The sequence below is a fragment of the Toxorhynchites rutilus genome, chromosome 2 (genome assembly GCF_029784135.1).
Source record: "Toxorhynchites rutilus septentrionalis strain SRP chromosome 2, ASM2978413v1, whole genome shotgun sequence".
In the NCBI taxonomy this organism is placed as follows: domain Eukaryota; kingdom Metazoa; phylum Arthropoda; class Insecta; order Diptera; family Culicidae; genus Toxorhynchites; species Toxorhynchites rutilus.
Window position 1 is genome coordinate 295,775,133 of NC_073745.1, and position 15,761 is coordinate 295,790,893.

General features: G+C 37.8%; 2 protein-coding genes across 15 annotated transcripts in view; both read left to right on the forward strand.

Moving 5' to 3' along the window:
- The window catches only part of LOC129770691 (serine/threonine-protein kinase N), a 222,466-nt gene that overhangs the window by 181,496 nt on the left and 25,209 nt on the right, over positions 1–15,761 (forward strand). The gene's annotated exons all lie outside the window — the stretch shown is intronic.
- On the forward strand, positions 5,833–15,434 carry LOC129770694 (serine-rich adhesin for platelets). Of its 9 annotated transcripts, none has more exons than XM_055773674.1 (6): positions 5,833–6,432; positions 11,819–12,866; positions 13,087–13,311; positions 13,370–13,537; positions 13,594–13,960; positions 14,023–15,434. In XM_055773674.1, the coding sequence occupies exons 2-6, from the start codon at positions 12,435–12,437 to the stop codon at positions 15,009–15,011; spliced, it is 2,181 nt and encodes a 726-aa protein (XP_055629649.1). In that variant the 5' UTR covers positions 5,833–6,432; positions 11,819–12,434; the 3' UTR covers positions 15,012–15,434. The 9 variants fall into 9 exon arrangements, with proteins under 9 accessions (XP_055629649.1, XP_055629648.1, XP_055629651.1 ...); XM_055773673.1 differs by having other exon boundaries at positions 11,852–12,866; XM_055773676.1 differs by having other exon boundaries at positions 5,833–6,375.

The window sequence follows — 15,761 nt, forward strand, 5'->3', positions numbered from 1 at the left end:
ATACCACAGATATAACCCACTTCCGGTTTTTTCGTCTGGATAACTGAAAAACGGACCTTAAAATTTTAATTATTCGAGGGTTTGCAAAAAAAATGGTCCTTTACAGAAAAAAATGTATTTCGTTTTGGAATGAAAATTGATTTTTTTTCAATGTTTTTGTTTTTTTTCACAATATATATATTTTTATCAAGGCTCATACGGCGTTAGCCTGACGGGGATCTGGTTTTCCACCTTTTGTGTAACTTGCCATGGTGTTCCTACGATATGTACTCCTCAAAAAATTAGACTTTCCCGATGACTCATCGTGAGTAGAATCAAACAATAAATCCAACCTACCCTCATGGGGTGCTACTTATGACGAAAATATGCTTATTCTTTCTAAACTAACAAACGATAAATACTAAGCTCGTTTCAGTTGTTTTAGCTTTATCTCAGACCTCAGACGAAACCGATTAACTTGTACCAATCGCTTTGGTTAAACACCGTTCCGAAACAAATGCGAATAGGCGGTGATTTTCTTTACTCTGTGAGGAGTGATAAAAAATTGTTTACCAAGATTGTTTTTTTTTTATATTTTGGGCCTCCGTTTTTTCACCTATCCGCGCCAAATTGCACACGCAAATCTCGGCTGATTCTTGTCAAATGTGTGCGCTCTGTGCTCGATTTTTGCTCGAACGAGTCTCGTGAACTGTTGCTGTAGCTAACTTACGTTTCGACGCGTTTCCTCCAAAATCTGTCTGCCGTTGCTCTGTGTCATTCTGTGCCATTCGTGATTTAATAACTAACCTGCGCAGGTGTGTGCGCTATCATGAATATAGTTCACCGCAAATCCAAGAGGAGGTCCTCGAAAGAGCAACCGCCGCTGTCGCAAAATGAGAAGGTTAGTGATCTGAGTTTTACGATGGACGATTATTGTTATGGTGTGTAACATTGTGGAGGCAGTCGTGACCAAGTGTCTTCTGACGTAAATCAAGACGAGCATATCCTTGAACTTGCCACTCAAATATTCAGCCAAGGCGTGTTATTTGACTTTTAAACTCCAATCAAGTATTTATATTAAAAAGACAAGTGAGCACTAGATTGAGAAGGCAAAGTTCCTTTATCGAACGTAGTGCCGTTGAAGAAGAATAAAAAAAAACTTGGGATTTCACTCAAAAAACAAAAATCAAAAATAACCACCACCGGCTCACCGAATGAAATCGCGAGAGCTGATCAGTTAGAGAAAAACACTTTCCCTATCTCATTCTTGCTTCCATTGTTGGTGATTGGGATGCCACAAACATGTGGTGTGGGTGATGGTATTTTTATGTATTATTGTAACTCGAAGTGAAAAAGAAAGCGAGTGTGTTGCGTACCCCCACTTCCTGGTCAGGATATTAGAAAATCAGCTAATTGATTATGTTGCAATTTTCCGGACCCATTTTATAGCGGATGCTGTTTCGCCTCTCGCTTTACAAACGGTAAATGCGAGAAATTTTTCAGTTTCCACTTTGTTTTTTGTTGGGTAGCTCTTTTCAGTGGTAGTGCTTCCACCATTTTCCACCAATCAAACCTATAACGTATGTTTGTATGCCATTTTTCGTCCATCGTCTCTTCTACAGAAGTTCTGAAAACTATTCCGTTGTTTTTTGTTTGTTCAAACGCAACCTTGAAGGGGATACGGGTCGTATTTTGACAACGATTTATGAGTATACGTACACAAGAAGAACCGAAAATGTGTGGAATTTCAGCGCTCGTTGCACAATTTCCACATTAGTTGAGTTCCGGGGAGTTTCGAGACTGATGAGATTTCATGAACAGAATTGTGATTGAAATGGAATCGGAATTCTGGGTTACAATGTTCACTGGCATACTATTTCAGAGCAATGTTACTTCGCTTCGAAATCATTTTATTTTTGAAAAGAAGCCTTGGAATTTACACATGGCGGTGACTACACGAAATTCTGTTTTTGCAGTAACATATAGCCAGCTTTTATTTAGACTAATTTTCTTAAAAGGCGCATCAAAATTCATGAGCGTGTTTTCTTTAAAACGTTTCTTCAAAACTAGTCCGATCGAAATGTGGCCATCGATAATGTAGATTTTTTTTCAATTAAATCACAGTTAAATTTGAATCTAAAAATCATCGGCATAATTTCATAAGTTATGGTTACACCCAAACCAAATCGAAAATGTGGATTGAAAACTGAGAATTTGAACCTCAGTGACAGTTTTTCTCCTAAAAATCTATCTTCTTTATTCTTTTTCCACCATATCTCATGTTTCGTTCTTCCATTGTTTTTTTTGTTTTCTTAAAATCCTTCTTTTAATCTTCTCTAAATATTTTTCTCATCTTGAGAGCGTTTATGTCTCTCTCGTCAACAACTGTGTTTGTCTATTTTGTTGAAAATTTCCTCCTTTCAATCCAAATGTCTTTCTCTTACCTTGATGCTTCTTCCTTATTATATATTTTTCTTCGCTCTTTCTTATTTTGTTCCTTTCTCGTTCTATTTTTTATTTAATGTTCTTCTCTATACTTAATCAGTTTACTTTAGTCTTCGAAATTTCAAACCTTTCTCTGGAAATATTTGCTTCAATTTTTTTTCTCTCGAATCCCAATCCTCTTTTCATATTTTTTTTTCCTTTCAAAGCTTCAATTATGTTCATCTGATCGTAGCTCTTTTTTTCTGAAGTTTATTTTTTCTCCGCCGTCCTCTTGATTTGACCCTTATTTTTTTCAATTATTTTATTTATTTGCTAGTTTATGCATTCTGTATTTAATTTGAGACATTTTCATGGAAATACATTTTTTTCATTACAACTCTCAATTTTGTTATTCAATTTCCGGACTTTTTTCCCAAACCATCTTTCTCTTTTTTGTAATTATCCTAAGAATGACCGTTTTCGAGATATAAGAAATGTTATACTTCCACCAACCGAGGCAAATTGAATGTTTGAAAACTGAAAAATTGAACTTCAATGACCTAAAGTACATCCTATTTACTCTTTTTCCATCCTATCTCATTTTTTATTATCATCTTTTCTTTTAACCATTTGTCTGTTTGTCTTTTTCCCTTTTTTCCTCCAAACACTCTTTTTTATCTTCTCCCGATTTTCCGACTTTGGCTTGCTTACTTCTATTTTTTCTGTTTTTTTAGGTTCCTATTCCCGTTCCATTCCTCTGTGCTCAGTTTGTTTTCTCGCCTTACAAGCGTTTCTATTACTTTTTTCAACTTTTTTTATTTCGAATCTCTATCTCCTCTATCTTTACTATCTTCTACGAAAATGCGAAAGTGTAGACCCAAACCAAATGTTTTTCAATTTCTTATCTATTTCTTCCTTAGTCATTCTTTTTTTAAAGTTTAATTATTACTTTTCACTCTCGTTTTTTTTCTGGCATTTTCTGAGCTTTCTTTTTTCCAAACTACAACACTTCTGCTAGAAGTATTTCTTTTATTTCTTTTTCCTCTTCAATCCAACTCCCTTTTCATATTTCATCCTCTCAACTTTCCAAATCTACTTCTCTGATTGCTGTTTCCATCAAAGATTTTATTCCCAAAAAAAAATTTTTGTCAATGATATTTCTATTTTTAGTATCTGCATTCTTTGTTGAATTTGAGGCCCTTTACACTGTGAAAATATATTTTCATCTGTTGAGAGTTCAAATTTTTTCTACAATTTCTAAAATAATCATCATAAGAAAAGCCGTTCTCGAGATACAATAAATTGAATACCAGCACGAACAGGAGTAAATTGAATGTGGAAACCGAAAATTTGAACATCAATGTCTGTTTTTCCCTGAAAATCTCTCTTTCCTACCCGTTTTATTCATATCATTTACCGTCTTCAGATTTTATTTTATCTGTCTTTCTCTACGAAAACGGCCATGAAAAGGCCTACTAACTTTCTTTAATACTCTCTCATAATTTTTTTTTCTTCTCCTCGTTTCCATATTTTCTTCAATTCAGTTTTTACTTTTCTATTCTTCAACAATAATTTCCATAAATTTACTCCTTTCTTGCTGAGAATGCTTTTTTCCTTTTCATCAGAATGTCTTCCTCTCTCCTTCTGATAATTTCTTATTTTATATTTTTTCCTTGTTTCTATTTTTTTACTCAGTTTATGTTTCTCTGTTCACGATAAGTTTTCCTAAATATGTATACAGTTTCCACTTTTTAACAAGTTCAAGTAACAAGTCTTTCCATTTCTCATTTCATTCCTCTTCGAACCAAACTCTTCTCTTTGCTCCCAAACAAGTTCCACCTTTCCGATTGTGACTCTTTTCTTTGAGGTTTTTTCTCTTTTTCTCCAACAATCTTCCTTTTTTTAGTTTCACATTTTGTGTACAATTTAATCAATTTCCCTGGAAATCTATGAGACTATGAGTTTTTCTCTCCGTTAAATTGATAAATTGATAAATTGATAAATTGATAAATTGATAAATTGATAAATTGATAAATTGATAAATTGATAAATTGATAAATTGATAAATTGATAAATTGATAAATTGATAAATTGATAAATTGATAAACTGATAAATTGATAAATTGATAAATTGATAAATTGATATACAATTTTTAAATTTCTGAATTTCTATCTAAATATTTATAACTATAATTTCTAAATTAATTCCAAAATGTTTTTTTTTTTATTTTTTTATTTAACCCATAACCGACAAAGCTGTAAAAATTATTTTTTCTTAACAATAGTCATTGATGTAATTCGGATTATTGGCTTTACAGGAACCTCTAGTCTCCATTTTTCCGTTTTTCCGTTTCCGGAAAAAGACAAAAAATTAAAGAAAACGCTAAACAAAAACATTGGCCAAAACCTACATTTTTGTTCTTGTAGGAAGTTCAATCCAATGTTTTTTTTCCTACATCACAATGTGTGATCTTTTATCAAAGTAATATTGTAAAAAAGTTAACGTATTTTTAAATTTTGTAAAGTTTTGTTTTTTGTTAGGTTATGTACTTTCCGCACACACTTGTTTTAAACGAAATTTATGCTTAATAAAGTTATACAAAACTGAATCAAATTTATGGTAAGTCGTAGCTAATAGACTAATCTATCATTTGACTCCAAAACTTTACCATATCGTTGCTTTCCAAAGCCATGAAAAATTATCGAAGTTGCTGTTCGATTTTTCGAACGCTTGGCATAAATCGGGTTAAAAAACTATATTCAAAATTCCAATTTTCTAGAGAAAAGTTTGTTAGTGAATAACATTAAAAACACTGAAAACGGACATATGAAATCATTTCTCGAATGATCACTATCCCATGTAGAAATACTCTAAAAAAACAATTTAAAAAGTGTGTCGAGTGTCGGAGCTGACAAGATTTCAACATCAATCGATTGCTTCGCAAATGTGCAAAGCAATCGATTGATATTGTGCAAATGCCACCACAGATAGCATTCGCACGTCTTTAATTAACCCATATCCGTTTCAAGCATATGGACAAAAAAAGACCGGCAATCAACCCTTCGCTTTCATAGGTGCCAAAATCCATTCAAAAGATCCTCCCAAACCCTAACGGAAAAAAATAATAAACCAAAACCACCGCTTGGCAGCCAGCAGCTTTCATCGTCTCAAGCCATTCGACGTCAACGATTTTTTTTTTTGCTCTCCACTTTGTATGTTGTAATCCCTCCCCGATGACGTCTGCGGCTTATGCTTGTGAGCTAGTTCTCTTACCAAAAAGAGCAACGGAATACGCTGAACTTCGAGCACGATGCGAACGACGAAGCAACAGGCCAATTAGTGATTTACTTTCCTGTTGACCAAATCTCAATGGATGGCAGTAAAATTGCCATTCGGGAAGATTGGTCACTTTCGTCGGCTCTGGATTTATTGGTTCCATAGTTTTGTTTGGATTATAAACACAAAACGAACGAAATAAATATTTTTTTCGTGGAATATGTTTTTTTTCACAAATTGCGAGAACCTGTTAGAATTCGTTCGCGGGCGTGATCGTGATTTTTTTCTCTCGTGCACCTATACATTCACATACATTTGACACGGGATACGAATGTTGTGCCTTCAAGGAGATCATCGAACGATCAACGCGCGAACTCGGCACAGCTCGGATTGCGATCAGTTGAATTGTTTCGTTCGGGGCTGGCGCATCCAAAAGTACATAAATTGAACAATTGCGAACGGTCGTGACTTCGCTTGGATAATAATATTATCTTTTTCCGTGGGGAGAATTGGTGCGTGAATCCTCCATCCCCATTTAATCGATTCGTGTGGCAGGAACTGTCGCGAGGGAGAGATAAATCATTCATCAACGATTTGTGAGATCGCCGCAGTGCGCACTGACGGTGCAAAATTCGAGTGCAGTAGTGACAAATGATGCTGCGCTTGAGCTTCAACAATAAAACGTCGCAAATAGGGTGATGATTTGCAGCGAACCGAAAATCGAAGTCGAAGAAGAAATAATCGTGAATCGAGTGCGTGGAAAATAGCTGCGGATGAAAATACCACTTGAGTTCGATCGTTGCTTGCCGATATTGAGTTCGTGGGATAAACATGTGTTCAGCAGATGTGTGGAATCTGTGGACAGTTGAAGAAGTGAAGAAATAGTCGAAGCGTCAATTTGAATGGACCAACACCATGCGTTTCCATTGAATAAAACCATTTTGTGGAGAAGTGTGGTAGTTCATTTTGCAGCCCTTGGAACGGAAATGTAAACAAAAGCAAACATTTGATATCGGTGTTTATTTCTCGTATGGCTGGTGATCAATAAGGGGGGAAACTGCGATTTTCTGATAGGTTGCGCTCTTATGCAGTTCACGTGCTTCGTTTTTGAGTTGAAGTCATTACGTTTCAATTCTCCTGGTACCGAATCAATTCTTCATTAGTTTGAAAATGATGAGTTTGACAAATGTGACTGGATATTTTCAAATGAAAAAACTGTACTTGATGCGCATCTCTGTGTCAGTCGTCTGTATTGAGTTTGAGCTTGAGCTTGGGCAGAAAGCAGTTAATCGACTGTATTGAAAGGCGAAACTCTCCTAATTATCTCCGGCGGTGGATCGTCTCAATCAACGGTCTTTAATGTCTGTGCGATCTTCTTGAGAAGTTTCGTTAGAAAATCAGTGATAGATTAAGAAGAATCGAATTTTTCTAGTGGAAATATTTAGAATATTATTGGCGGAGTGTTGTCCAAAATGATTATTTTTTTGCAGAGTCTAAAATTAATTACGTTTTTAATGCTATCGAGAGAGTCATGATCCGTTGAGAAACAACCGATATAGAATCGTTTTCATTTCCATACAAAGGAGAATATGGCTATCAAACAAGTATTGACACGAATTAATCGATAAATAGTATTCACAGCTTTTTAAATCTGATTTTATGTGAATGGCTATATCCCGATTGGTCTTCAACGGATTTTGACTCTTCGTGTAGCATTAAACTAGTAATACTTGAAGTTTCTGGAAACGATAAGTACATAGATAAAAACTCATATTTGCAAAAAACTAATGCAAATGGATGCAAATGGGAAATGGAGTCGAAATTATAGTCCAATCATGTTATTCAAAAACCTCTATACACAGATTTGCACCATGATCGGACTATTTTTTTTAGTTCCAATTGGGAATACGTATTTTATGTTAATAAAGATGGTTGATTCATGACTCATTTTGGTCCTCGCGTCAGTAATACACAAGCTGACTATGTGTCGCAATTTGATTCGTTTTGCCAATACTTCATCTTGAATGGCACTTACATTCCCAGTGGAACTTTTGCCTTCTCAACGTATGTATTACTTGCGTATTTTACATTAGTAGTACTACATGGGCTGAAAAGTCCCGGGATTGGTGCCACTAAAAATGAACAATATTCATTTCGAGAGGCTTATATGTCCCTAGCTTATGTGTGAAGTTTCATGACATTTCATTTTTTTGTTCACAAACTACAATTCTTTTTCCCCAACCCAATATGTTCGTCAATATTCAGCATATCATGTTGACTCGGAAAGAAAATGATATACCGGGATCCTAATCACTTAAATTGGAAGATTTCGGAGCATAATTTCAAAAATATTTGATTGCCTAACAATCGATGCGGGCAAATCTGCCAATGGGTAGAAACGTCACAAATGATGTTACATCCAGTTTGGATTCAATCAATTGGTTTTTCTCTAATGCTAGCTTTGACGCTTTTAAACGTTTTATATTTTTATTTTAACGTAGGACTATGTCTTTTCATCATCAAATTTGAACACTGAATATATAGAAAATAATGATAGATTTCTATCGCCTATAACTCGACCATTTCCTAATATATCCCAAAGATGTTTACATCAATTGATTGGAAATATACGCATCTATCACAATAAAGAAAATTATACATTACTAGCTGACCCGGCAAATTTCATCCCACCTAAAACTGATTTTTTGTTATTAATATCTTCAAACATTTATGTTTTCTAAGCGAACGTTTATGGGTCCAATCGCAGAACTGTTGATCTTCTAATTGACCTTTTACAATTTCCTTTTACTATAAATTTCCTAGTACTTCGACCAAAACTCGTCATTATAATATAAAATTATTTTCAGACACAATTCTCGTTCAAGATTTTTCTATCACTTGCAAATATCATGTTTCTTCGTCACATGGAATACATGTTTGATACAGAAAATATAACAAAATGAAGACATCTCAAATCGGTCGATTCCTTCCTCATGTTTTGCGCTTACCAACACATTTGGCGATCCATTTTTATTCATATAGTTATAAGATATAGGAATGCGTTCTATCACCTGAAATCCATTTCCACTTTCGAACGAAGATCAATTTCGTTAGCGCAAACATCAAATGGACTAAAAACGCTTGTCGCGATGTAATTGTAAAACTAAATTTTACGAATGTTCCCATTTTCCCTCAGAGTTATCCGAAAATTTTCAATTGTTATGTTTGGTTGGAATATGGTAGGTTGAAATATGTATCTCCCTTCCAGAGGAGGGAAGGGTGTCAAGCCATCAGAAAAACTTGTATTTCATTTGTAAGGCAACCGGTGACTGAGGCGGCCTAAACGGAAAGGTCGGCGTCAATCACCGATGACTGACGTGGCATGATACTGGATACGCCCTTATAAAAAACCAGTCGTAATTAAAATTGGATCTGATAATGAAAATTGTGATTTTAGGTAGCTACCACTATACGTACAATTTCGAAGTCGGCTTATTTTCGGCTGAATGAACGTAAAACGAGCAGAATCATATTTCTGACACTTTCTAAAAATAACTTGAAATGCTTAATATGACAAGTGATTCTTTGGAGTAACACTTTAGTTATAATCATCAGGGCATTAAGAATTTCGAGTTATTTTTACAGAGTGCCTGAAATTTGATTCAGAACGATATCTATCTACGTTTTAGAAAGAACATCTATGCTTTTTTAGTAATTTTCTTGGATACGAAAGATTTATTGTAGAGCAGGATTGCGTGCGTCTCCATAATAGCAGTCCCGATATATTGAATCAATGGAGACGCGTGTTTTGTTTTCAATGGAAATGGAAAATTTTCATCTGAACTCACTCAATCGATTTACGATTTCTTGATGCAAATAAAAGATTGTGGTATCAAAATTTTCGGCAAACTTTCAAATTTATTGGTTATTTTATTTTCGATATGTCAGACTAGAGTTTAGATTTTTTTTAATAATCGGGGTTCTACTGTACTAAAGTACGTTAGTGTCATTGAAAAACAAATACATGTAGGGGAGGTGGGGGTAGAAGGGACATGTTAAGAAGAACTTCAATTATATCTTTGGAAATTCATGTTTCCCAAAACTTTGATGCCGTTTCTTGCAATTCAATATACTGTTTTTCTACCTAATTGCCCGAAAATTTTACACAAAAAGTTTTTTTTCAATGTTTCTTACTGAAATTAAAACAGACCGAAAAGTACAAATTTTTTTTTCGATGCGAGTAATATGGACATATAGTGGGGGGAGTATGGACAGGTTTGAAATATATGAAGCGTAGAGGTTTATCGATCGCGAGAGGAATAATTTTATTCAACCAAGGTCTGAACTCATCACGAATATCCGTTAAATGATGAAAAATCGAATAATTCCACCTACAAGTGAAATCGTGCTTTTCAGCAGTATAAACGAACAGACCCTCAACTATTTTACTTTTGGTTCCAGTCAGCTTCTAAACAGCCCACATTTGGCGATTTGATTTCTTTTTATACACGCAGGGCATTCCTTAGGAATAGGTTAAACAGACTTTTCACAGACCATCTTATTCCCACTGGCAACTGTCCGTTTTACCCCACCAGTACAATTATTTCAACAATTTAAATTTTCCACTCAAAAATGAATTTACTTTTCCACTTTTGATCAGTATTCATTGCCATAGGATGGCTTAAATATTATAGAATAACATGTAGAAGGTGTTCTCATTAACAGAAATCTGAAATTATTATTATTATTTCCTATATTACCCCCACTGTATGTATTACCCGCGGTTCCCCTAAAGGTAGAACACAGAATTAATGTATTATTTTCATCAGATGCATTAAAAGGCTGTTGAATACGTTTTTTGAGGTTTTCCTGTTTTATGCGTATATGAATAAATCGTACATGAAAAAAATGTATAATTTTCATTAAGTTTTTGGTAATTACAATTAATTATAAATTGATAATTACAAAAGCATGGCGTATCGAAAACTGCAAACATTCAGATTCGGACGAATAATAGGCGTAGTAACAGTACATCTGCCTTTTTGAACGTTGGGCTTCAGTAGCTATACAATAATTACAATTTGATTTCAGTCAATTCGGCTTGTAACCATTTTGTATCCTTATTTATTGACGTAGGACTTTCCATATTGGGGGTAACTTAACTAAATTGAAAATAAGACATACATGCTATGTATGTATATGTAAAATTTATCTTGAAAAAATTTGGTGAAAAATAAAAACATTGGCAATCTGAACCACTACAATCTGAAGTGTGGGATCGATGGAAAAGCGTCCTTTCGTATTGGATTATGTCAGTATCTTCTGCGCTGTAGAGGACACCAAAATGATTCAACGTAAAACGGTACTTTTCGTACATTTGCAATACAATAAACTGCGTGATGCGCGCTGTCTGATTTTTTAAACATTAGATTGAAGTATTACTATTAAGCTCCGAAGTATTAATTATTAAGCTCCGACTGAGTTGGGGGCCAATAATGAACTTTCCGCCTGGACCCCGTCGGTTTCTTTTGAACGATGGTGGACTTTTTCCAAATATCATTTTCTGACTTTGTTACTATCTTTTCCAGTGCCGACACTCTTCAAACGATAAGTCCACTGTCGGTGTGGGGCTCAAAATGTTATTAATCTGGTCATTGTACAAAATTTATTTTTTTATTGATTAATAAACCGGCGATTGATCGATTAATCGATTACATTAAGCCAATTATTCGTTTTGATTAACTAACTGTTGAAAAATATTCGATTAGTTGATGAGCAATCGATTTGAAAAATCAGACATCACCAATTAAACGGAAGAAAGGCAATCCATTGATACTTTCAAATGATCAAACTTTGAAATTAGTCTTAAAATTTAAGACAATGTATCCAAAAAATCTCAGAGTAAAGGATAGTCAAAACCTCGAAGCACTCTGCTTACGACCCGCGATCACAGCTTCTTCATCGATTTCTATTCGGTATTATAGAACTTTTTCTTACAAAAAAAAAACGCCAAACGCGGAACCAGTGCGAAAGAACTGACGCAAATTGAAGCTCGAATTAATTGTCACCACCAGCATATGTTTCCCACGAACCCGCGGCTTCTTATTGATTGTTCGACGACCGGCCTCCTATTAATAGCCAATCCTTAATGATGCTGCATCTATTTTAAAGCGGTTAAACGAATGCGAAAGGAAAGGTCGCAATCAGATTTATCCGAAAGTTCGAAGCGCGCGTGAAAGAGAGAATGGTGCTGCTGTCGGGAAGTTGGGAAGAAAACTCGTGATGTGTGTGACAAAGTGCTACTGCTGTTGTTGTTGTTGTTCTTTAATTAAAGAAAGTGAAGTGAGTTCACTCGTCGACTCTGTGTGTGAATCCGGTGTCATCCTTTCTACATTAGCTACTTTCGACGAGAGTTAAAATGTGACGTTTCGTTCACCGTGAGTGCGTCCAACGGATGTAACATACACGACACGGTTGACCCATTTATTGCGGGGAGGAGGGACCTTGAGGGATAGTGTGCATCATCTGACGAGCGAAGAGTACACACAATCTTGCATCGAGAGACATCCTCAACAGCAGACAACCCACGTCGGGGGGAAATATTTTTCAATTGCTTACGGCCGCCGGAACCGGTGTGACATGAGGATCATCGTCGCCGTTTGTATCGCTTGTAGTGAAAAGGATAATACAAAACGTAGGAAGCCTTTTGTGAGGAAGAAAATTAAAAATGGAGTGCTTAAGTAAGTGTATGTGAATGATGGCTTCGTTCAACGCCAGTGACACGAAATCTATTGCACCGGAGATTACCGCCGAGTGGACAGTGCATGCGCAGCTAAAACTTTCACACCAAGGCAGCAGCACCACCTGTGATAAACCAGTTGCCGCCGATGGTTGTGGGGGCGGGGGCATTGTATCCAGTGAAGCGGATTCGACCATTCCGGTCGATGTAATCGCGGGTACTGAGAAAAGAAGTGAATCATCCACATCGTCCAGCTGCCAGAGGCCCCCGGTGAAGGTGGTTTATAAATTTAGCACCGCCGATTCATCCCACGGCTTCGCAGGAACCAATAATAACGCTTCTAATGGTAGTAGCGGCGTTCCAACGGCGGGTGGTGTGACATTCAAAAATGTTACCTCCACTACCACCTCTGACCCAGCGGCCGCAGCATCAGTAGCGTCTGCTCAGGTAGGAGAATTTCAAACGATACTTATTTCTACGCGTTCGAGCTTGGAGCGAGCGGTGAAATTTCGCGCGTAGGTGGTGCCAAATGAACTGAACGGCATTCGAGTAATTATTCTTGATTCGAAGGTCGAAAATCTATGCTGCTCAAATAATTGGCACCACCTACGCTCATTCTCGCAGATATCGAATGATACCTAAACCCTGAACTCACCCGTCCATGTAGTCTTCCAACGGAGACATCACTCAGCCCGCATCCACTGGTCGTGAAGGTCCCAATTTCTTAGCACCACCTCAGCTGTTCCCCAAATGTACCAGTACCTGTAGCATAGTGTTAACCGCGGACCTCGTACCGAGTCCTGGTGGTGGCGATCCCATCATCAATGTCCACAAGTGTGCCTCCACCAGCAATGTGTTCAATACAGCCGACAAGTGCACCATTTTTCCGGAGGTTCGTTGTAACGCAAGGTCTGTCCTACCGCACTTCTCAAAGCTTTGCTCCGTTTCAGTTCAAACCATACGAGGCAAAACACGTCAGTTGTCAAACAAGCGACATCGAGCTGAACGTGGACAAAACCGTTCAAACCTACGGAGATGATCTACGCACGGTGCGGAAGAAACCCCCAGAAGCTCTGCTCTCGCCCATCACGAGTCGCCGAGAGGAAAAACATAGTTCTGTTAGTATCAGCAACTTCACTCAATTCCCTAAAATATTCACCCTTACCCCTTGCAGTCAACCCGCAAAATCTCCCCTTCGCCAGCGAAGATCGTCTCCCCCAGCAACACCCTACAGTCATCGTCGCACCGTTCGAGCGTGAAGGACGACAAAAAGAAACCCCGGACGGTTCACATCGACGTTTACTGTACCGGGTCCGATGCGGAATCGTCCTGTTCGGATGAGTCCTCTTCGCTCCGGTCCACGAGCTCATCCTCCTCGTCCGGAAGTCGGTTCGATACGAGTCATCTGCTTGAGATGAAGTCCACATCCAACGTTACCCATCCCACGATCTACGAATCGGAGGAGATGAAGTTGCGTCACAAGCGCGCTGCCAGGCACGAGATTCCACGGCGGCTCCAGCAACAACAGCAGCAGAATGTTGGTTAGTTTAATAAAATAATCAAGAGATTTTGAAACCCTACAATTTGTGGGGAGTCGTTACAGATCAGAGCACACTATCTACGATTGGTAGCTTGCGGAAGGGTGTTCCATCCCACCCTCGGAGGCTCCTGAAAAGATGTAGCACGAAGGAAGAGATCAACGAATCGAAGAAGATCTTGTTCAGCAAGATTTTTGGCGATCAAAAAGGATCCAAAAGTTTCTCCGAAATGGACTGTGTACGACGGGATCCTAGCGGTGACACGGTTAGCTCGGGTTATCCCTTCTCGAGCCGTTCCCCCCAGAGGGATGTCACCGGGAGTAGTTTATCGAGCGCGCTAGCGTACACTAGCGGAGAACTCGACGAAGCGGCAGGAGGATCCTTGTTGAAGGTCCCCAGTGAAGCCAACGTCACTCATTCTGATAGCTTTGAGTACGAAAATAGCGAAGATCGCTACCGAATCAATCAGATGGAGCGTGTATGGAGCTTGCAAACGTGGAAGTCACCTTCGGTCGAGCGAAGGCTTCTGGAGCTACATAACCCAAAGCATCGCCGCAACAGTGACTCCGATAACAATTGCTCCGAATCGGACCATAGCTTCGTGTACGATAGCCCGACCCGTCCGCACGAGTCCAACCATTCGCTCAATGAGTACAGCGATTCCAGTCCATCGACGGTGAAGAGTTGTTCGAATCGTGCCTCGTCATCGAATGCTGACAGCTCGAAGAAGCGTATCCTGCAGCAGGCCCTTCTAAACGCCAACCAGTCGGGCACCTTCCCGCCACGGATCCGTTCGCCGATCGAAGGCTACAGTAGCGAATATTTAGCCCTTGCGAGACGTTTCGGCAGTTTGATCTCCGGAAGACGGAAACCGGGTGTTCACATAGGACCGGTGCGAAATCCGGAATGTCAGTGCGAGCACTGCCGCCGCTGGGTTGTGGAGAGGGACGGCGGTGGATTTCGGGAGAGGGCACTCTCGGTGGATGATATCGCGTGCAACATCGTTGATATGAGGAAGGCGTTGCATTTCCGGAACCAAGCGGCACTTCCATGAGCTATCATCTTTGGGCCGTTAAAAGTTGCTTTTAGGGTTGCATTTTTCTTTTCTTTTCAAACCATTTATAATTTAGACGTGTAAGTAAATTATTATTGTAACTTGTAGTAAATGTCAGAGCGAATTTCGTAGATTATACGAGTTTGTTTAGTAGTCCTGTGTTTTGTGTATCACGGAAAAGATACTTCGAACATACGGAAAAATTGAATAAACTAGTTTTGATGATTTGAGTGTCGAATGCCAAAGAGAAAGATCTGCCCCCAGTTTATTAATTTTATATTTTCTTTATTTGTTACAAGCGTTTTTCTTTTCAGACGCTGTTAGTTCCTGTCATTTTACAGGCGTTACAATACACTTCAACTCTTTCCCCTTAAATTGAATGGAAGCATATAAATTGAAGACATTTGAAGGTCTTAGAATGCAAGGGGTGTAAGTGACTTGATCGATTTCTCTTCATCAACTTTTTCTTTAGTCAATAACTCAACTGCAAAAACGTTCCAATGTGAGTTTTCTATAGAATCCGATAGATGAGGTTCTGACCTATCTTCCACATTGTCTAATACAGCTGGAAATGAGTTTGCAGCTAAGTTATGACCAAAAGAGAGAGTCGATGTAGAGAAATCGATCAAATCACTTACACCCCTTTCATTCTAAGCCCCTCATTTATCTTCCAAGTTTCTCCTAATATTCACATATTTTAGTTTACAATATTTCTTCGTTAACATTTCAAGTATTTTATTACTATTATAC